General features: G+C 37.8%; 1 protein-coding gene across 1 annotated transcript in view; it reads right to left on the reverse strand.

Annotated features, from left to right (window-relative positions):
* esama (endothelial cell adhesion molecule a) overlaps positions 1-21,758 on the reverse strand; it is a 41,546-nt gene extending 19,788 nt beyond the window's left edge. The window contains exon 1 of the mRNA XM_084400970.1: positions 21,545-21,758. Coding sequence (XP_084257096.1) covers positions 21,545-21,614 — 70 coding nt within the window. The 5' untranslated portion in view covers positions 21,615-21,758. The remainder of the gene's footprint in view (positions 1-21,544) is intronic.
* Between the last annotated feature and the right edge of the window lie 750 nt (positions 21,759-22,508).

Below are 22,508 nucleotides of genomic sequence, written 5' to 3' on the forward strand. Positions count from 1 at the left end.
GTCGTTAGATTAGTCGACTAATCGATAAAATAATCGCCCGACTAATCGTTTAATTAATAATCGTTTACCCCAGCCCTAGCGTATACACTTTTTTTATGTTTATTAAAGGGTTAGTTCACCCAAAAAAGAAAATTACCCCATGATTTACTCACCCTCAAGCCACCCAGGTGTTTATGACATTCTTTTTTCAGACTAATACAATCGGAGTTATTTAAAAAAAAATGTCGGCCGTACGCATCGATTTATGGCGGAAGAGAAACACTTGACGCACAACATAATGACGAACGCGGAAGCGCAGAGGATAGAGCAAAACAAAACAACAGTCATGAATTAGAAGTCTAAAATGACCATTTTTAAAGAGAAATGTCGGAGCTTGAGTTTGTTCCCCAGCCCTGTTTGTTTGAACCGGGAGAGGCGTCTAAACTTACGATACTCCTACATCACTCTTACTCTTGTGGCGCAAGTCGACTTGTGTAGTATGCGTACGGTCGTCTGCCGGAAGCTAGTTATTTTAGTCGATAACCTAATTGATTAACCCCCCAGAGCCATGTGGATTACTTTTATCTTTTATCATGGATGGATGCACTTTGATGGACTTCAAAACGAAAACGACCATTCACTGCCATTATAAAGCTTGGAAGAGCCAGGACATTGTTTTATGTAACTCTGATTGTATTCGTCTGAAAGAAGAATGTCATATACACCTGGGCGGCTTGAGGGTGAGTAAATCATGAGGTAAATTAAATTTGTGGGTAAACTATCCCTTTAATGCACATTATATTAAAATGTGGTGTAGGCTATATAGGGATTCGGCTAAAAATAACCCGCAATATTCCTTTTAATGTCCAAACTGAAAGGAGCGACTCAAGTTGAAACAGCAGGAAGACTTATTTCACATCTTTTATATCAGTTATTGCCTCACTAATGTAACTGATGCCGTAAAAAGCAAGCTTTAGTTCACAGCTGGTTCCATAGAGGTGTAACAGCAGTGATGTCATCTTAATTTTTAATGCCACTGACAGGTGGTCTGACACTAAATGTAATATTTTCCATCAAGCTGCTCATGGGTTAATCATGATCTAGACACCCACGACCCAGATAAAGCTTAACCACAGCTATGGGCTTGTTCATAATGCGTAACAAATCTCATTAGAGGCCTGCTGATCTAGGATCATATTTATGATGTTTATACCAGTTCAGGTGATTGCATTATGACACCGGGATCTTACTGGTGTCATAATCCTTTTAGTTGTGTTGCCAGAGAAATTTGATCCAGGCCATGGGCTCGAGGGGAGCTGTTATTGTGATAAATACACCGCTAGATCAGGGGACTTTGCCCATCAAGAGTTACCCAGCAGGTTTTGAATATGACACTCAGTCAGCGCTGATCTCATAAAAGCAAATTCAAAGCAAAAACCAAATCCAGCCCTGACTTCAAAGTGTTTTTCGAAATAATTCCTGACATTGACTGAAATCTGTGTTCCCCAGCAGAGACGTAACAAATCCAGATTTTCAAATAACTGACTTCAAGGACTCACAGACAGGTCTATTTATATATAATAATAATAATAAAATCTAAGAAGATATGAAAAAGATAAATGTAAATTAAAAAGATGAATACATAATACAACATTTTAACAAATTAAAAAACAAATAAAAATTAGATAAATTACAGATTTTAGTACAGCTGCTCGATTATGGCAACAATCATAATCACGATTATTTAACATGATTATTGGTGGGAGATATGATCAAAGAGTTTATATGATGGGAGATATTATTTCATGATACGAGTCATTTTAAATGTCAGTCAAATTTCACAATTATCAATACTTCAGTAAAAACTAACACTAGATAAATTAATCTAAGGAAAAAGTCCTCAAAACAGTTACAGAAGACAAGTAAACAGTCAGCAATACAATTAAAACAAAAAAAAACTAAATTATAAACAAAACCAACAAAAAATACAACAGAATAAAATTACAAATTAAATAAACAGTGCTTTAGGTTTTTCAGGAAGATGTAGGCCTACTTCAAGTAGTATTCAGATCATTTAGCCTACAACAGAAATTGAATAAAGTAATCAAATGTAAAATAACACTATATTAAAACTACAGTTTATTCATTCAAGAGCAGTGAGTGATTTTATCTTTGTCTTTTGTTGTTTGATTAACAATAATGACTGCAGCAGATTTATTAGGCTGCTGTCACTTTAAGAGCTAATGCAGACCCAATATCACTGTTACATAGCGCTCTTTCTCAGTGTTTACATTCACTTAAGACATTACGACTGTTACATAAAGGATACTTACCAAAACGGCATTTTGACAGATGTGTGAGTAGGCGTTTTGACCATTTAGGCGAGAATCTGAAGCCCACAGTATACATCGCTTATGTGCGTTCCGCCCCGTCTCGGAGCGCGCGCACAGGAGGCCGTCTAGGGAATTGTATATCTTTCGCGGCTTAATACGCTTTTAATAACACTGTTTAATATCAAGCACGTCCCGCAGTCCCACAAGCAGGCAACATTAGACTGCATTTTACAACCCTCACTTATTTAGCTGATTTGGTTGTCAAGTTTGGGCTTTTGGGGAGGAACAAAAGCACACCACTGTGAAGGAAAGGAAGGTGCACGGGACAGAATGTGGATGCTGCACAATAATCGTCGATTATCTTGTTTTCATAATCTTTGGAAGCCAAAATTGAAATTGAAAAATCAATTACGATTAATCGCACAGCCCTAGTTTTTAGACCTCATTGCTAACCCCCTCCCCTCCAAATACTAGCCCGCTTCCACTCTTCAGGCAAACGCATCAGCAAGCTGGATGGTTGCATCTCAGTGTGATTTTTGTCAAGAGCTGTCTGGTGCATGGATTCAGTAGAAAAGCTATTTGCACTTGAGTGCACAGTCTGACCTTGAGAAGCTATGAGTTCAAAACAAGAAATGGCCAGACACAGCGGTCCACCAGGACCATCTAAGCATTTATCTGTGAATGAGTGCTAAGAGAGGGTGGACCGGTGTAGTACACACTGCTGCAGGCACAGAAACGCAGCAGAACATGCCTCACGGTTGCACCTCGGCATGTCATCTCCTTCACGCCTCCACACAGCAAGTCACTTTGCAATTCTCATTTGGGGTAACTGCATGAGATTGCGTGTTTGTTCACTGGACCGACGATTAACTCTGACTCGTCTTGGCTATTGGATTTGACCATTATTGCTGAATTTATGAGTGTTTGTTCCTTCAATTCCCAGTGTAAATATTGAATATAATAAGGTGTTTGTGCCGCAGGGAGAATTTGAGAAGCATTCCCAGAAATTACATGTGAGGTTGGATCATGTTCAGTTTATGCCAATATAGTTAATAAATGGAAAAATGAAACATAAGAGGAAAAGATAAAAAAAATTAACAGTGTTTATAGGCATATAAAATGCTTATCGGCCATCAACTACGGCTGTTTCTCATAATGACACAGATGAGAGAATCTAAAGCTTTTCAGATGAAGGTGTGACAAATAAACTAATTAATCTGTGAATTAAGAAGATGGCAAGATAAGCCAAAGATCTGACAGCTGACTGTTCAGGGTTAATGATCTGTCTGATCTAGAAATCCCAACTGGCAGTCCGTTCCAGAAATCCCTCTCACACACCCCAAACACATGCACTAAAAGATAAGCAGGGTCCAAAATGAACCACACACCTTATTGAGAGTGAATAGAAATATAGAGATAATCTTTACCGTCAAAACTGTATTTTGTATTAATAAAATATACTATGCTATGCTATATCACACACCAGCCACATTCTACAGCCATCAGTGACATTTATGTCACCACACCAGTTTGCTATTTATCTACCAGAATAACAAATGAGTGGGAACGCAAACATTCTTCTGCTGCCCACATTACGACTGTAGCCCAATATCAAACCCAGACAGATCAACAAAGGCCTCTCAAATAATAATAATAATAATAAAAAAAAAAAACGTAAGTGCCTTTTTAAAATACCCTTCCAAATCAAAATTCACACATTTGTATGGAAAAGTCTAATAATCATTTTAGAAATCCATCCTGTATGAGTGAAAAGGATGTGGCTTTCAAAAACGATTGATACTGTATAATTTATAGTGATGGGCAGCAGGTGAATTAATCAGATGATATTTGGCCATTTTGACATTATTCTATTAGAAAAAAATAGGATCACTTAGCTGATTAACAGAAGCGTTAGTTCCGAAATTTACTGCCAGTCTTATCAAATGGAAAACACATTTTGAATGAATTTTGAGCAAATTTTAAGAGGACATTTTGTTCACATCTTTTCGTTAGCTCACATTATATGTGTTATGATGAGGCAGAAATGAAGCGGAGAGAGAATCCATATGCAAGCATACTTTAATAGCACAAACAGAACACAGCACTCAGGACAGGAAACAGCTGCAACGACCGACAAACAACAACTGAAGCACAGAGGTTAATATACACAGGCAAACAAGCTAAACAAGATAACAAGGGGGTGTGGTTAATCAGAAACACCTGGGGAGACTAATAAACAAGAAAAACTACAAAGGACTACAAAACATGGCACAGGACAGGAAATAACACAAGTCCACACAAGACAAGGGGAACACAGGACAGGAATCATGACAATATGACTTCTTATTTTTTAACATAATTATAAATAATGACCAGAGAAATTGAGGAATGGAATGTTGGAACGAATGGAAGCCATGAGTTCTACAGCTCAATACATTTTTTAAAGATCAACTCTTTCGACAGAATGTGAAGCTGGTTTCTGATCTGCTCTGACAGACAGGGGTCACTGAGCCCCACCATCTGTCTTCAAAATCCGCCTGTCCGAAATCTGGACACCCCTAAGAGACTGACCTTGAAGAAATGACACAATAGCTGTGTCTGAAATCGCTCCCTATCCACTATATAGTGCACTATTTAGGGTGTCGGCCATTTTGTAGTGGTGTCCGAATTCTGAGTGAACGACATCATTCCCTACATTCGTTCAATACTTTTACCCACAATCCTCTCTGAATTCGAGTGTACATCCGATGTACACTTGCTGAGACACTATTTCCCACAATCCAACAAGATAAGGCGATAGAGCGCGAATGAAAAATAAATATGGCGGACGGCAACAACGGAGGCGGCAACTTTAAAAAAAAAAACGTTTTCTTCGGAAACAAAAAAGTTTCGTCAGAATGAAAACGAACAGGATGGAGTACATTTTATGCCTGGTTTACCTCAGGAGTAAGCTGAAGGACACTGACTGGAAACCCCGCAAAAGTAAAATGTTTTTTTTTTTTTGACAGTTTTTTATTATTATTTATTTATTTATATACCGTTATATCTATATTTGAATAAACAAATGTGTTGTGTAGTGTTTTGTTCTCTTTTATTTTCACATATAAATGTAAAAAGTAAATAAATTTGACAAGCAAGTGTTTTTATTATCTTTTTTTTTTTTTAATCAAATAACGCAATAAACGTGAAAAATACATACCGGTACATACAATTGTTACATACAATTCATACAGCCAAAAAAGGAAATATTAAAGATGGGTAGGTAATGTTTATGACGAAATTGTCCGAGCTCTCTGGCGCGTGATAATTATGTCAGCGTCCGAATTCGCTCACTCATTTTCGTTCACTCTTTGCTGATGTAGTGCACTCAACTGCCATTCACTATGTAGGGATTAGTGAACGAGTGAACGAGTGAGCGGTTTCAGACACAGCTAATGTCTTTGTGATCTTGCAGAACCATAAAACGTGAGTACCTTCGATAGGTTTGTTTTGTTTAAGATGATTAACTGGAGGTGAGATAAGTCTATGAACGTCCTACCACCTCCATCTCCCTCACAACACCCTCCTTTTGCACTTTCTGAGATTGGGCTGGACTTCTCTAGCAGTGTCTAAGCCTCGTCTCTCTCCTTTAATCTTCTCACGGCTCAAAGCGGTCTTAAGATGTGAGCAGCTCTACACTCAATCCAAGCTTTCAAAGCAATGGAAGTGAGATACCTTAGGCAAAACCTTCACAAATATCTGAGATTACCACCACACAGGCAATGACCAGACAAATGGTCAAGCAAATTAGCAATCTGAAACAAGGCAGACAGAATTAGCAATGAACAAGTGTCTCAAGAAGCTAGGCTAGTTAGGTTAAGAAGATCAGAGTTGTAAGATCTTCAAGCCATGTTGAATGAAGAGCAAAAGCTTCACTTGTTGTTATTTCTATGAACGGATGAACTGTCAGGACGCAATCAAAGAATATTTTCCTGCAATACTAATGTCTGGTCTTCACCTACAGAGCGCATTCAATATGCATCTGCAAAACGACACTCTGTTGTAGCGCATCCCGAGGGACAATAAACAATAGCGTCTGCTACTGAATACCAACAAAGCGTTCCTTTACAAGCCTCTTTTTCAGCAGGGGTCTATTTTCAGGAAGGATGGGTGGAGGCCTGGGTAACAGAGTCACATTTCCCTTTAAACTTTGCAGATTAGATTGCAGACCTTCCAAACAGTGACCGTGATAATCTGTTGTGACTTCTTCCATCACGATGGAAATCTTACTCTGCAAAACAGGCTTGGAAAACCGTTTGAATTCCAGAATGACTTACTGAAAATTATTTTCATATAAAACCAAAAATAAAAGTCATTTTATACATACCACCGCTGGGAAAGTCAACTTTTAAACCACAATCGTTCAGACTGACAGCGTTTTCTTGTTGGAGAAGTTTGCGTATCTCAGGTTGAGTCACTGCAGTGATTTCTGAATTACTCAGAGGACAGTGAAATGTATTTATTTATTTGGTGGCGTTATCGAGGTGATCTGGGAACAGTGGAATTGCCTGGTGAGGAAAAGCTGGAGCTTATCAGGGAGTGCCAGGCGGTTGAAGAGGAAGTGGAGAGTCAGAAAAAGGAAAGGCCTAAATGCCGTCTCTTCCTTAATTTATTGCTCTCTCTCCCCGCCTCTCCCTCTTTCTCCCACCCTCCTTCTACTTTTCCATTTTTCCTTCCTGTATTTCAAAAGAAAACACTAAGACCACATAATGTTATTTTGCAAAGAACGTTAAAGATAACCGTTTCCCACACAATTACAAGATATAAACCCCTTTTCCTCAGAATAAAAGGGCTTCAATGTAATACAAGCCTTTAAAAGAGATATTTTAGCCACTACAGACCATTTCAACATTGGTTTAAGAAAGTGACGTCTTTGTTTGTTCCTTGGACGTTTACGGTTAGTTGTCGAGTCCATTCAAAACATCGGTGGGAGGCGCTTGATGCGAATGTGAGAGGAAAACCTGTTCATTCCAAAGGGTTCACATACTTTTTCTTGCCAGTGTGTGTGTGCGCATATTTTGCAAATATTGTCATTAATCAGGTTTCTGCAAATGTTTCCCTTACCTTGAAGGACCTATAATCTATATGTTCTATTCTTAAGTGCTCTTTGTCTGACTGGCTTGGAAAAGTCAATGTCTTCCACTGGTTTTGGATCAATCTAAAAACAAAGTCGGTTTGTATGTTTACTAATCTGCAAGTATCTACTTTTATCTAAAAGGATTAATACAGGGTTATTAACCTAACAAAACCTAGCAACAAACCTAAGCACACACATTTTGAAACGTATAGTAATAATGGCACATAGAAAATAGTTTACTAGCACACAGTTAGAAATGTAATTTACCATTTGCATGGATACAGACTGACCCAGCCATGCAAATGCAATGTAAACTAATAACCTTACCGAGCACCTTAGCGACAAACCATAATGACTTGCTTCAGCTTCACCAAAAACAAGACAAATATCATCCACATATTTTGATCAAATGTTCCCAACCTTTCCGCCAAGAACGTTATTGTTAATCATCCAGACTGCGACATGCTTTTACCGCATCTCTTGCAGTATCAACCAGGTAATGATAGTCATCTGGATACGATACTTCAGGTAAACGAACGTTTAATGTTCTGTGTGAAAAGTTTGCACTTCAAAGTAATTCCACATCATTGTTTATTTTCAGTTTTTGTAAATACATTAACAGTTCCATTTGTGTTAGACTCGAAGTACGCGCTTTGTTTGCACACATCCGTGATTTAAAAAAATGCCGCCACCGGAAATGCTTCAGGACCAGACATGCATTCCAACATGTTTGTTAATGCTTACGTCCTTGAAATGGTCTATATGGTAGACTAAACTCTAAAACTCTCAACAAGGCATTAGTATTCGAAAATACCTATACTATGCGGATACAAAAATCTATGGGTCACCAGACAACTGTATAGGGCATTTAATAAATGTAAAAAAAAAAAAAAACATCAATTATATATCTTTGTTCTTTTGGATTATTTGTGAGACACCTTCGACCACAAAATTAAAATTAAAAATGCAATTTCACTATAGAGAACCACATAAGCCACCCAGTATTAAATTGGCTACCTATATGGCTTTTTAATTACATATGAGACATTTACACAGAGATTTAAGCATTATGATATAACAGATTATCTTTTGGTAAACAAACTTGCTACTAATGGGACTGCAATGATGCACATCGAATGCAAATGCTAATTAGTACTTCATGTAATTACTTTTTATGGAGGCGAGCGCAGAAACAAATCATAAATCAGGGCATCTGAGAAAAAAAAAAGCGACACTATTGTGACAAATAGCATTCAAATTTAAAACATTAAAATGTAGAAATGCTACTTAAGAGACAATTGTTTTGTATTACTAGCAGTACACTTTAAAAAAAAGAAGAAAAAAAAAAGAGGAGTTTAGAACTTACTATGATTAGTCAATCAATCAGCACTCACATAAACCCTCTTCCTATTAGGATTATCAGTCTAAGCTGAAAAAAGCACTATTATTTCCAGGCTAAAGGGTCCACATGGCGAACACTTTGACCAATCATATAGTGCATGCCTTTAATCAGTAGCAGAGTAATTATGACAGTACTGTGGTGCAGTGTGTGTGTGTGTGTGTGTGTGTGTGTGTGTGTCTCTCTCTGGGGAGATGTTCCAGGAGAACAACAGCCCTTCATCTTGTCTTTTAAAAGACTTTAAAATTAATTTTCAACAGCACGCCAAGCAGCTAAACACTATTGTGACAAAATGAGTTATACAGCACACACAGAGATGGAATACCAAAACACAAAATACCATGAAATATCAGTTGATAAATACATACATCAACCTGTCGATTAATCCACTAATATTGGGGTATTTTAGGATTACTGGCCAATGAACAATAGTTGAATTGCATAATTTTTTTAATTGCAAAAAAGGCAAAAAAAACAAAAACAACTATTCATGCAACAAGACTGCAGCCAGACTTAATAGTAATACTTTTCCTATCCTTTTTGTTTTCAAATGTTAATTTTATGATTTTAAAGCTATGATTTTAAGGAGGTTTGCCTCGTGTGAAAGAGCTGAGAGTGCTGCTATCTGAACCACAGTGACTAAACGTAAGGTGATCGCCACAGTCTTTTCGCTCACTCTCTCTCATCTGTGATTCTGACAATTTGATCAGACAACCCAGGACAAACTTGCGTACGTGCCGTGCCCCAATAACTTCAGTAAGAAAGTTCCAAACTCAGCTTTGCTGTATTAATAAATAATTCTTAAGATGTTCCATTTTAAGACTTCTTGCAGATGTTCTCTGCTCAGTCAGTCATGAGAATTAAATGTCATGAGATTTACCTTAATTCTGTCACCAGAAATAGAAACCTCACTCGAGGGACAACCTTCCTTCATGGGCGCGCAACTTATCGCCTGCGTGCAGGTTTGACAGCTGTATCACTCACAGAGCTGCAACTATCATTCACAGCCAAAACATTCAAGCTTCAAAAGAAAAATGTGAAAATTTATCTCCAAGTTAATTTGCGATAGCTGAATGCTGAACAATGTGAATCTGAAGGTGTATCCCGGAAAACCATGCACAGTGTTTCCAAAAATGATATCAATTTCCAGTAAAGCTAAAATGTGTGAGACGCAAAGTACTACCGTGCACACAATCCTCAGGCGGCGTAGTAATCCTCTGCAACTGTGCATTTCAAATCTACCATGTCTTTATAAAGCTTTGAAGAATGATTTCAATGTCACCTCCAAGTTATCAACCTGCACAAGATGTAATATTGAGTAAGGTGATTTGGAAAAGCAAAGGATACCTTGGCTTTGATGGTAAATACCTTGAGCCTGCATTTACGCTAATCTCAAGTTAAAGAAAGCTCCGTTTTCTGAAATGTAAAGACCTTTAATACTTAACCAATAAAGGAATTTCTCATTCGGATTTTCTCTTTACATTAGTAACTTGAGATGCAGGCAAACCAAAAGATAAGATATTCTTATCAATGACAAGTGAAATAAAGGACACAACAGCTGCTTCACATTATATAAAAACAAGTCACAAAATAGTACTGTTTTTCAAATATCTCATATCAGCTAGTCAAACGCGTTTCATTGAATATTCCCTCCACACACACACACACACACACACACACACAAACAGTATCTTTGCTTATTCTGTGCGTGTCCTACTCTCGGATTAAACCCACTAGCTAATTTGCTGATTCTTCGCAATGCCTGAATAATCCAACCCTAATCCTCGCAGGCTCGATTAAACAGTCAAATCTGGCGCTCAGAGTCTTTCTGTTTTTAATAGGCACCTCACTTCAATACTCTCTGATCCAGTCATTGCCTGCTGGTGTTTCCTCACATCCTCTGCTCGATGTATTACAACACGTCCATTTATCCTAGAAAGAGTCTTCTTTCAATTGCCCACTGACCCCTGAGAATATTTGTCCCCAAAAGACTGCCAGCATTCAGTTTTAATTTTATACTAGACCTCTTGACTGTAATGAACATAATCAAAATTCATAATTAATTTTGCAGTTATCAGCATCTGGCTATTGTGTAACTTAAAATGGATAGCTGCAGTCCAGATAAGCTGATACATCATTTTCACTGATGATCCAAAACATTATGACCACCTGCCTAATATGCTGTTGGTCCTCCGCATGCTTCCAAACAGCTCTGACCCACCGAGGTATGGACTCTAAAAGACCCCTGAATGTGTCCTGTGGCAACTGGGACCAAGACATTAGCAGCAGGTCCTTCAAGTCCTTCTGTAGGTTTACAAGGTGGAACCAAACTTGTTGGTCCAGCACATCCCACATGTAGATGCTCAATTGGATTGAGATCTGGGGAATTTGGAGAACGGGGCAACACCTTGAACTCTTCATCATGTTCCTCAAACCATTCCTGAACAATGTGTGTAGATTGGTATTTTTACCTTCAAAGACAAATGCTTCACTCTCAATCATTCCCAATCTCATTAGTATTCGGAACCTCTCGAAGGCTGTCGTTGTGAGAGGCAGCAGGTTTGAAGGTGAAACTGTTTAAATGAACATTCACAGGTTTTCATCAAGTGCTCAATTATGTATCACAGTAATTAGGAGCCTGAATTATCGATAGTGGAGGGGAAAAGCAGGCCTGCTCTCGACAGCTCCGGCTATTTTTACACTGATGGGGAGAAGATGAACTCCCTTGGTGCACCTCCTGTACTGATTATTTCTGAGTGGTGAGTGGGAATGAACGGCTAATGACAGGGACTGCCAGAAATGGATTGGGCACAAAGTGAGAACAGGACAACTCTCTCATTTCGCTTTAATGTGTTTTTTGAAAGCGACGCTCTGTTGGGAGACCCTGGGTTATTATTTTCATACGTGTTTCCACAAATGTCAAGAGCAAACTGGGAATGGAGGGATGCACGGAGTGCTGCCTGTATAAATTAGGAACAAAATGGATGGCGAAAGATAAAGTGTAAAAAAAAATTACTCCAGAGATTGCAGTGGCAGAACAGAGAGAAAATGATCTGTGCCTGAGCTCAGAGAACCACGGTACAACATACAGGGGAAATAAAAAGATTCAATTTGATACAAAGCCGGGTGGGTGACAATCGAAAACCTGGGCTTAACTGAAAATGCGGGGATCGACAGGAGTAGATCTGAGAATTTGGACTGCATGGAATACTGACGGCCTCAGGCATGCTGTAATTCACAGACTGCAAGACTTCAAAATTGGGCAAAGCATTCTGGGATAGAAGATGTTTCCACATTGCGATGAGGTGTGAAATAGAGATCCAACTTTGAACGTAGACATGATGTTGGGGCGCAGATTTATCTACGCCATCTCAAATGCACACACACACACGACATGCGTGTCCCTGCATGTACTAATGCATACCCTGCTTCAAATCTACATGCTTGATGTAGCTGATGGGAGCAGCAGTGTGTGAGATATTAGCTCGATATATACCGCAGAGATGCAGCATCACCCCAGGGCTTTCTTAGGAGGATAAAATTATCATAAATGATCATAGAAATAGTCTATATGCTTAGATTTCAAGAAATAAAAGCAGGGGCACATTCAAATATCTGTATTATGTCTTGCATTGGCAGCAGACTGTACAATTAAGATATGAAATGCACATAAATGCAATGGCAAATAAGAGATTTTTAATTATTTTTTAGACATTTCAGTAACAACATCTTTTTCTAATAACTGAGTTTTAAGAAGTCTGATCCACAAATGAGTGTTTCGTGTTTCACATTTCTCTGTAGCTCAAAAAAAATCAGTGCTAAAAGAACATCACCTGTGGAATCACTAGATGATGTGTCACTCGCTTCCAATTTGGATGGTGCAACACTTAACAGTATGCAAGTGCTGCAACCACACTAGAACTGCTATTATAATCAAGGCAAAGACAGTGTAAATAAGAAATGTGTATGTATGTACACGTGTATACATTCACACAAACACACACACACACATTTGTATAATGTATATTATACATATTACATACACTTATACTAATAACAAAATATCTGTAACATTGTGTTTTGCGCAGTTGCTTTGGCAACCAAACTAAAATCCAAATCATGGTATGGCTTACTGTGTGCTAAAATCACACAAGGCTATAATTTAATTTAAAAAACAGGCTAAAGTCTGACACACTCCATAAGAAAAACATAAATATTGTAATTTTAAAGTAAAGTAAAATGATTAATATACACTTACAAAATATTCCTTTTTTACAGTGCAGTTACATTACAACAATAAATACATTACTGTCTTAATAATTTTAGATATATTATTTGTTAGATATAATGTTATATTATTATGTCTATTAAATTATCATATTAATTATTTAATTAATTAATTATTTATAAATATAAATATATATATATATATATATATATTTTTTTTTTATTATTATTATTATTTTTTATTAAAAATGATTAATTACTATAGTTTCGAAACAGCCCTACAGCCCTAACAGGCACATAGAACGAATACGAACAACATTTTCAAACCGAAACAATACAACTTCTGCAAATGACAGCCAAAAATAACTCCATAATGAGTCAAAGAGGATCCACCTTAATGACTAAAGGATTTAAGGGAGAAAATCAATGACAGTAATGATCAGTCACTAATGAGGAAAGAAACACACTCGCAAAATGTCAATGAGGGTCACAGAGAGTCGAGCAGCAACGGCCTGAAATTTAATCACAATACCAATAAACAAATTGAAATGTTACAGTTGGTCTCTTTATTGAAGACATTTTCCCACCATAAAACTGCAGGTTAGCATATGCATTAAGTGAGTGTTTTGATGAAATTCATGATGGCTGCCCGACAACCAAGCAAATTTTCTTCATTTCCCTTTGTGTTTGCTCAGACTTGGCACAAGATGTGTGGCTGCTAAACAATAAGGTTTAGATCTAAACATAGTACGCTCATTTTGGAGCATTTAACCCTTAACACCCCTAATGAAAGTGCATGAAACAAGAGGTCAGTGCCTGAGGCTTGGCCCCTTGATCAATCCCCCCTATTTAAGCTATTACTACATGTGTGGGGCAATGGCCATTCGGTCACTGCAACTTTAGAGGCCAAAAAAAAAATTTTTTTGTTTGCTTTGGATTCTTGGACCTCACATTGGACTAAACTAAATGTGTTATTCAGGAACAACCCATTCTCCTGGCACCCTTGATTAAATTAGAGCAACATCTTTCCTGTAAATCATGGAATGGAGATGGAAACCACATGAAGTGGAATGGAGAATTAAAATGCTAATTAAATCATTGTTCATCTTAGTTAGGATTGTGAAACAGCTCTGACAGTGTACGCGTCTTGTCTGTGAAAGCCCGATGGGAGGATAAAACCAGCGAGACAGAGGGTCTTTACCTCTGAGCTGTCATTAACATAATGAAGTCTTAGCACTCCAAAACACTGGTGTGTGCCAGTGATTCTAACACTCCCTCTGAGAGTCTATAATTACGGCTTATAATGAGAGCTGCGCCAAAATTATTGTTATAGTCACCAGAATGTAAACACCAGTTCAGGACCCTTCAGTTCATGTCTGAAGAGCGAGTGTGTAATTATATGTGAAGATGACTGTTCTCAAGGGTTATAAATGACTGTGTGCAGGGTGTTTTTTTTCTCTTACAGCAATGAGGTTGAGGCTTTGCCCTGCCGCAGGAGCTGAAATTGTGCTGATGAGCGGTAAAGTATCGCTTTCTGTCCTCTAATGGCTGATGGGATGACAGGTGGGCATAACCTCAGTGACAGCTTACTTCTGATTTCTTCTCTAACTTCTTCCTCTGTCTCTCTCTCTCCATAATAAACAACATCTTTTTTTTTTCTCATGGTCTTGGCTAGACAGACAGATATTTAGAGTAAAGCCAATCCCAGAGTGCATTGCAATACGCTCTGTGAAGAATAAATCCAAGATGGTAAATGAAACAAGAAAAATTATAATTATCTTTTCATTACCGAGAAGTATAAATTAAATCAGTTCAGTGTATTTTATATGGACTGTTTTACCCAATATTTTACTTGTTAAGCTAACAGTGTGATTAGGGATGCACCGATATGAACATTTTGGGCCGATACCGATAACCGATAATACTTTATATTTGAAAGCCGACAGAACCTGAGAACAAAAACAAAAGTCTCAACATTAAAAGCCATGTCCCAAGCACACAATTATAATTATGTTCTCATTATAATTTTATGTAGCCTATATGACAGATTTGCATGTTGCACTTAACAGTGCTTTGCTTTTTGAAGTGATTCATCATATTTTAAGCAATTCAGAAACATCATGGTGAAAAAAAGTGCATCTGAAGAGGCTCAGCTAAAGGAAATAATACATTATTTATCGGCTTTAATACATCGGCCAAATTTTCTTATCGGGTCGATAACGATAACATTAAAAAATTAACATATATTGGCCAATACCGATATGGTGGCTGATATATCGTGTATCCCTAAGTGTGATACTCTAACAACATGCAAACAGCAAACTCTTTTGAAATCATTTGATCACTCAATCTGCAGTCTCTATGGCTTCCCACAACTAAAGATTTTTAGTCGACTAGTTGTCGATCACTTAAACTTGGGATAATTCGGCCAAAAATGATATTTAACCCATGATTTACTCACCCTCAAGCCGTTCGAGATGTAGCCTATATGTCAATCTTTTTTCAGACGAACACATCTTCAGTTATTTTAGAAAATGTCTTAGATCTTTCAGTGGTTATAATGTGAAGCTATGGTCGACGCGCGTTCACGGAGATGGATGCTGGCGTATGACGTATAGGACGTAGCGTAGGAAGCGTCGTGACGTAGAACGAACGTGACAGCGCAGCCAGAGAGCAGAGCAAAACAAAACTCTACATTCGCTCTACGTCACGACGCTTCCTACGCTACATCCTACGCCATACGCCAGCATCCATCTCCGTGAACGCGCGTCGACCGCTACCGGAAGCCAGTTATTTTAGTTTATAAAGTTTTAAATATGTATATTTTTACGACAAAACCGCACGGATTACCCTCAGAAGGCCTTCGTTTATCCCCCTGGAGCCGGATGGATTACTTTTGTGAAGGATGCATGCACATTTTGGGACTTGAAGGAGGTGGACCCCATAGCTTCACATTATAACCACTGAAAGATCTAAGACATTTTCTAAAATAACTGAAAATGTGTTCGTCTGAAAAAAGATTGACATATACATCTCGAACGGCTTGAGGGTGAGTAAATCATGGGTTAAATATCATTTTTGGCCGAACTATCCCTTTAAGCCATTAGTCAACTAGTCAAACATTAATGATATTCATTTAATTAGGCATCAGAAATTGGTTTGAGTTTCAGGGCTGAGAAAGAATGTAACATTGCTAACATTGTTTTACATTACAGAAAAATACTAGGCCTAAACCATAATAATGCACTTAAGCGTTCACATAAAGCTTGCTGCCGCCGACATATCACAGACATATATGGTGAGAGCGTGAACACAATGACCAAACAGAGGTGTTTAAGAATCCGTTCAACAGCGCTCAAAATGCATTTTTTTAAATCTCAATACCGAAAGCACTACTCTCATGCGCTATTCAGTATGCACTATTTGTGTACTGCATGGAGCTGCTGTAGAGCGTTCCAAGTGACGGTTAGGATGCTGCACACAAGGTTTTGGCAAGGCTTCTGCTTGTGCAGCCAAAAGAACAATTCTCACAACATAAAAAAAAAAAAAAAAAAAAAAAAAAATTAACTGTATCCTAGGTCAGTGGCTCCCAAACCTGTCCTGTGCTGCGTTCCAGTCCACTTTTAGACACGCACTTGCAAACTTCCCTAAGCACTTCCCCTTGGGGTAATCCCTGCCGCCATTTTGAAGTGCGTTCCACTTCGTGAAGTGGACGAGGGAAGTTTATATGGACAGACCCTCGTTCCCTCGATTTTGACCGAGGGAGCGAGTCTGCTTCAAATGTACACTTTAGGCACCTATATGTCCCACAATGCAGTACGATTGTGACGTCACCACATATCTCATCTAATCACCACCACAACAGACAACTCTATGATATATGAATTATATATTATATATTTTTTGTTTAAAACAACCCAAACACACATAAACATTTGGATGCTGCATTAAACAAATTCTTAAAGGAAAAAAAAAAAGTAAATAATAAATCAACTCCACAGCTGATTCCAAGTGATCAAGGGCTTAGGACGTTCCAGTTCAGCCCATTGCAGTTTACGCTAGTAGTGGGCACTCGCAATGACGTACATCCGAGTGAACGAGACGGAGGGAAGTTTTCTTTGTCTCCCTAATCAAACACACCTGATTCAACTCATCAGCTCATTATCACATAGGTTAATGAGCTGATGAGCTGAATCAGGTGTGTTTAAGTAGGGAGACAAAGAAAACGTGCAGTGTTGGGGGTACTCCAGGACAGGTTTGGGAGCCACTGACCTAGGTATATTGTATGATAATACAATATAAATAATATTTTTCACTAGAATACGATTTTAGATGCTACCCTATTAGGTCAATGTTTTAAGTTAAAACTGACAGTGCAAACAGAGAACTCCAGGTACAAAGGAATGATCTGGCAGACACAAAAAAAGAGTTGCTGTCACTGCATTTCAGGACTGGATGATTCCTGACCGGCCATATGAGATTACACTGGATTTCAGCAGTGGTAATTACTCTGTCACTTCCTCTACAGGCGCTCAGTTAGCTCACTAAGATTACTCTTCGCCTGAGTTGCATTAACTGGATTTTCAGGATTCATTTAGTTTCATGTCAATAGTTTTGATGCTAAGTTATCAAAAGAAATTCAAAATTTCAAAAGCAAGGGTGAAGATGCTAAATGCAAGGTAAGGACAATCAATATTGTGATGGTAATAGGAAAGCAATTTCCAATATGAATAATATTTAAATTAATTGGTTTCATATAAAGATTTGCAAGTCTTCTTTACAAGACACAATGGAACTTCAAGAATGAATTGCACTAGCTGACATTCATTTGCACGCGCTTGTCTGTGTTGTTTCAACGTTCTCTAAAGGAATTATGCAAATTAGGAAATGGTGCAAAGATACTCCAAAAAATTGCAATTTGCCTTAATTTAAATATGCATGGCTTGGTTAAACTGGACTGGTTGCTAGTGAATAAGACATAGGCCTAGGTGTTGGCTCTAAAATGCATCACACTCTGTTTCTCTCACTAAGATATTATTTTTATATGAGTGAGAATCTGTGTCTGAGAGATGACAGGAAGGAGTCTCTGCGTATGACCTCAGTGTCTCAAGTCATGAATTGTTACACAGATTCCTGTTAGACCAGACAGAGAGCAGAGTAAAAGCATCAACACACCGTCACCCTGCATGAGTTCAGTGCTAAACTGATACATCGGCCCGACAGCCTGCCACAACACCCCATCAAGCTAAATTGAATGATAAATGGACAGACACACGTTGGTGTTCTGAGCTGCACTAGGACTATATGATCTTATCCAAATTTAATAAATAACAATAATTATAATAATTCACTCAAATATATTGATTTAATTATTTTTCTTAATAATGATTTAGGCTAGTGGTTCTATACTGAACATAGTGAACTAGATTTATGTGTGTAATAGTGGAATGTTTATTCTTACTTTATCGTGCTTTGTGAACACAATGGCACATCAAAGGACAAATTGTGTTATGTGGGTGCAGTTACTTTAAAGGTATAGTGGAGGATCTTTCCGAATTTTAGATAAGACCCGCCCTCTCCACTTTTTGAATAAGTTTGATTGATTCACCAGAATGATTGACAATTAGGAGGACCAATAGTATAGGTGATCCACCCGGAAGTAAAAAATCCTCCGCTATACCTTTAAATAAGTACAACTGTTCTACAACATCATCACTGTACAAGCTATGTGATGTAAAAACATTTTATTTTGATGGTCCCTTTTGAACATTCTGTTGACTATAAGTAACTTTGCAACTACATGTCAGCTTATTCTAACCCTAACCCTACCAGTCTACTAATACTAACACTCTAATGAGAGTTAGAAGACATGTAGGTGCAACATTGCTTATAGTCAACAGAATGTGTTAAAGGGACCATCAAAATAAAGTGAAACCACTTCTCCAATAGGATGTGGCATGTCTTTTTAAAAATGGGTTTATGATGCCATTACGCATGTGTGTAAGTGTATTTCCAAGAATGTCAATAGGCCAAGAAGAGAGTTGGGAAAGTCGCCCACTAGTTTTCTCATGACCCCAGACCGCACTGAGCACGTTCCTCTGGGGACACAGCACTGAGAGAGGGACTCCTCTCGCTTCCGTATATGGGACATCCTGATGCACAACACAAACCCTAACAAACATGGTAAAAATGAAAAATGTGTTTGGACACTTAAGTCACACTTTAATGTATGAATGAAATTGCATTAGAAAAAAATATCAAACCAAATGGCATTTGCAAACAAATGATGCAAAAGCATTTCTCAGAAACAACTTTTCTGATACTTTCAAATATAAAAAATTATTTCTTAAAGTGAGTTTTAGTGGATTTATGAAGTCAGTCCCTCTACATTTCATACAGGTGTAGATGATCGCATTAATTATGGACATTAAAGTGTCCAAATACGTTTTGTCTTAATTTTAAACAATAAATCTATTCTTGTAACATTTTGAACATGAAAATCTTTTTTATTTATTTAACAGATAGTTTTTTGGTTGTTGTTGTTGCTTGTGCATTCCTTTTTCAAAGAAATAGCCTACCACTTAATATGATATTTTGCAATCTGATGCAAAGACATTCAGACATTTTAAGTGTGGCCAAATACTTTTTCGGACACTTTAAATCATCAAAGTTTTCAGTTAGGTTCTAGAGCAGCAGTCGTTTCTGTTGGAACTTGGAGTTGTTGCTTTGTTCTTCTATATCTAAATATAAAGACAGGACAAACAAAACCTTTTGAATTACCCCTGAAATTACTTTGTTCTTACCAGTGTTGCCAAAAGGCCAACAAGAGCTTTAACCAAAAGCCAAGCTTTGACTTGTACACGCTACCAAAGCAATGCAGGATTACAGTAACTTATGATGTTCTTCTGAACTAATTTTATCCCTGCCACCTGGGCTTAACACAGAAACCGGCGATGGAATTTTTCTGAGCTATTTCATTCCAGCGGGTTTAGTAAATCCTTGGTTTGCACTACAAACGTGAGACCCGCAGCTCTAGATTTCACATTCGGTTCAAACTTTTCCTGCGGTTACAGTATTACAGACAATTAGTATACAAGTCATTTCACTATTTCTCACTCGCCTTGCCACCATCATCACTGCAAGGTCTGTCCATTTTTTTTTGTACCTAATCAAGTCAAGGAAATACAGAGCTGGTAACCCATTTCATTTTCACCCACTTCCCTCATTTCCAGGCACTGGAGAGAAAAGGACGCACCTGCAAAATGTGTTGCTCATGTGCATGTTTGCATGAGAAAACAATAAGTTATCTCAGTACTCCCATAAGTCAGATCCTGTTCCTTAAAACTGCTACAGTATTACTACAGCACTCAGAGCCAAACAATGTCAATTGTTTATACTTCACACATAGAATAATTCAAGGAAAATGACACTATTGCCCAGAAAAGCAGCTTGTCAAATGATTCCGTAAGCAGCAGATGACCACACCCAGGATGAAACTAGCCTACTCATGGAAATGTTTAGATAACAGTGTTTTATAAGGGCATGCGACTCAAGGGTTTATCTTTACTAATGCGCGACACCCGGTAATATGTGTTACGTTCATTTACTAACCTAGTTTACCAAGTAGGAGGAAAAAGACTAAACAAGGATAACAAAATAAGAAAAATAATAAGAAAATTTTAAATTAGGCCTATATTAATTACATGTTATATTAATATTACAATACACAGACACACATTTACTTAGATATCTAAGTTAAATAAGGACATTCCATAAACGTAATGGTTTTTATACTGTACTTAAATGTAGCCTATATTCTATCCCCTTACACTAACCCTATACCCCTATACCTACCCATCACACAAAACTTTCAGCATATTTACATTTTTTAAAAAAACTTTAATTACTTAATTTTTATAGCAGATTTACAAATGAGGGTGTCGCTAAAGGGAGGTTTTGGGAGATTTTGGTGACTTCTGGGTACAAATTTGTCACCAAAATAAGTAGGCACGCACACATACACACACACACACACACACACACACACACACACACACACACACACACACACACACAATTATAAATGAAATAATACATAAACATTGTTTAAATATGTAGTTTAACTAGCAGGTGCCTTAAATAACAAAATACATTGCCGATCAATTTTCTGATTCTGTGTGAAACCGAGTTTATGGCTTAAATTAGCCTACATATGGACTGGAGACAGCCAACAAAAGCAAGAAATCGGCTTTTATAGGCTACATGAATTTTTTATAACAATATAAATATATACAGAATATATTAGTCATACTGTTGACTTGTAGTGTTGACTTATAACGTTAGTTGTTTTGTTTTTTAATCGTTAGACTCTGGTAACAGCTTGAATGAAACCAAACTAACGTTACCCAGTTCGTGAAAACATTAAGTATTTAACGTTACATAACCAACGCACACAGAAATGGTTAATATAGTGGTTTAGAAGCAGCCTACCTGAAATACAGCAGAGAAATGTGAATATTGACAGGCAGGTGTGAAGTTTCGCTGCAGTTAGCGTCTCCATGGCTCAGCATGTGAAGAGTGTCCGCTCTGCGCGCGCTCGTCCGTATTAACACTGCTGCGCGTGAAGTAGATAACAGTTATCTACAAACTAATCAAAGAACTAGGGCTCTTTCAAGTGTCCTAAAACTGTGTGTTCTCCTCAGAACCAGCGATGTTCACCGTGAGAAGACCGACGCTACTACATCATCCTAGCTAGAAATCATATTTGACTCCTTAGAATTCAATGGTATGAGACCGAACAAGTGTCCGTTTGTTTCGCGGCGAATATCCCAGTAAATTCTCTCAGAGAGTGCGGGAGTTTCTCTACGCACTACACAGCCAACGAGAGTGCGGTGAACACTAGGAGTATAGTTCAGTCCGAGATGAATGCACCTGCACTCGCGCGCAACGCCCCCTGCGTGCACAGACACGTCATCGCTTCTGTTACAGGTGAATTCTGCAAAAATAATTTTTCAGATAGATAGATAGATAGATAGATAGATTTAATTATGAGACCATTTAATGTATGATTATAAGTATGTTTATTGTGTTTTTAAATACTAATATGGGTAACACTTTATTACTTTCACTTTGTTTCCCTTTCACTACCAAGTCATTATCAAAACATTATATAATGTTCACAGATCAGTAATTCATTATGGTTAATATATGACTATGACTGAAGTCACAGTTCATGCCACATGGTATCTGTTACCCAGGTTGACTTTCCAAGTTTCATTTAACTCTTTAAAAGACCGAAGACCAATAAAAACACACTCAGGCTGCTCTAGTGTTGTTCTGTAAGACGGGACAGCAGCACTAATGTTGTGCATTTCCTTTATATCTCTTGAAATGATAATGCAACAGGACAGGGAGTGGGGCTTGTCACGGCGGTACAGCGACCTCAGCCCTCGGA

This window comes from Rutilus rutilus, assembly GCF_951802725.1.
Source record: "Rutilus rutilus genome assembly, chromosome: 25".
NCBI classification, from domain to species: domain Eukaryota; kingdom Metazoa; phylum Chordata; class Actinopteri; order Cypriniformes; family Leuciscidae; genus Rutilus; species Rutilus rutilus.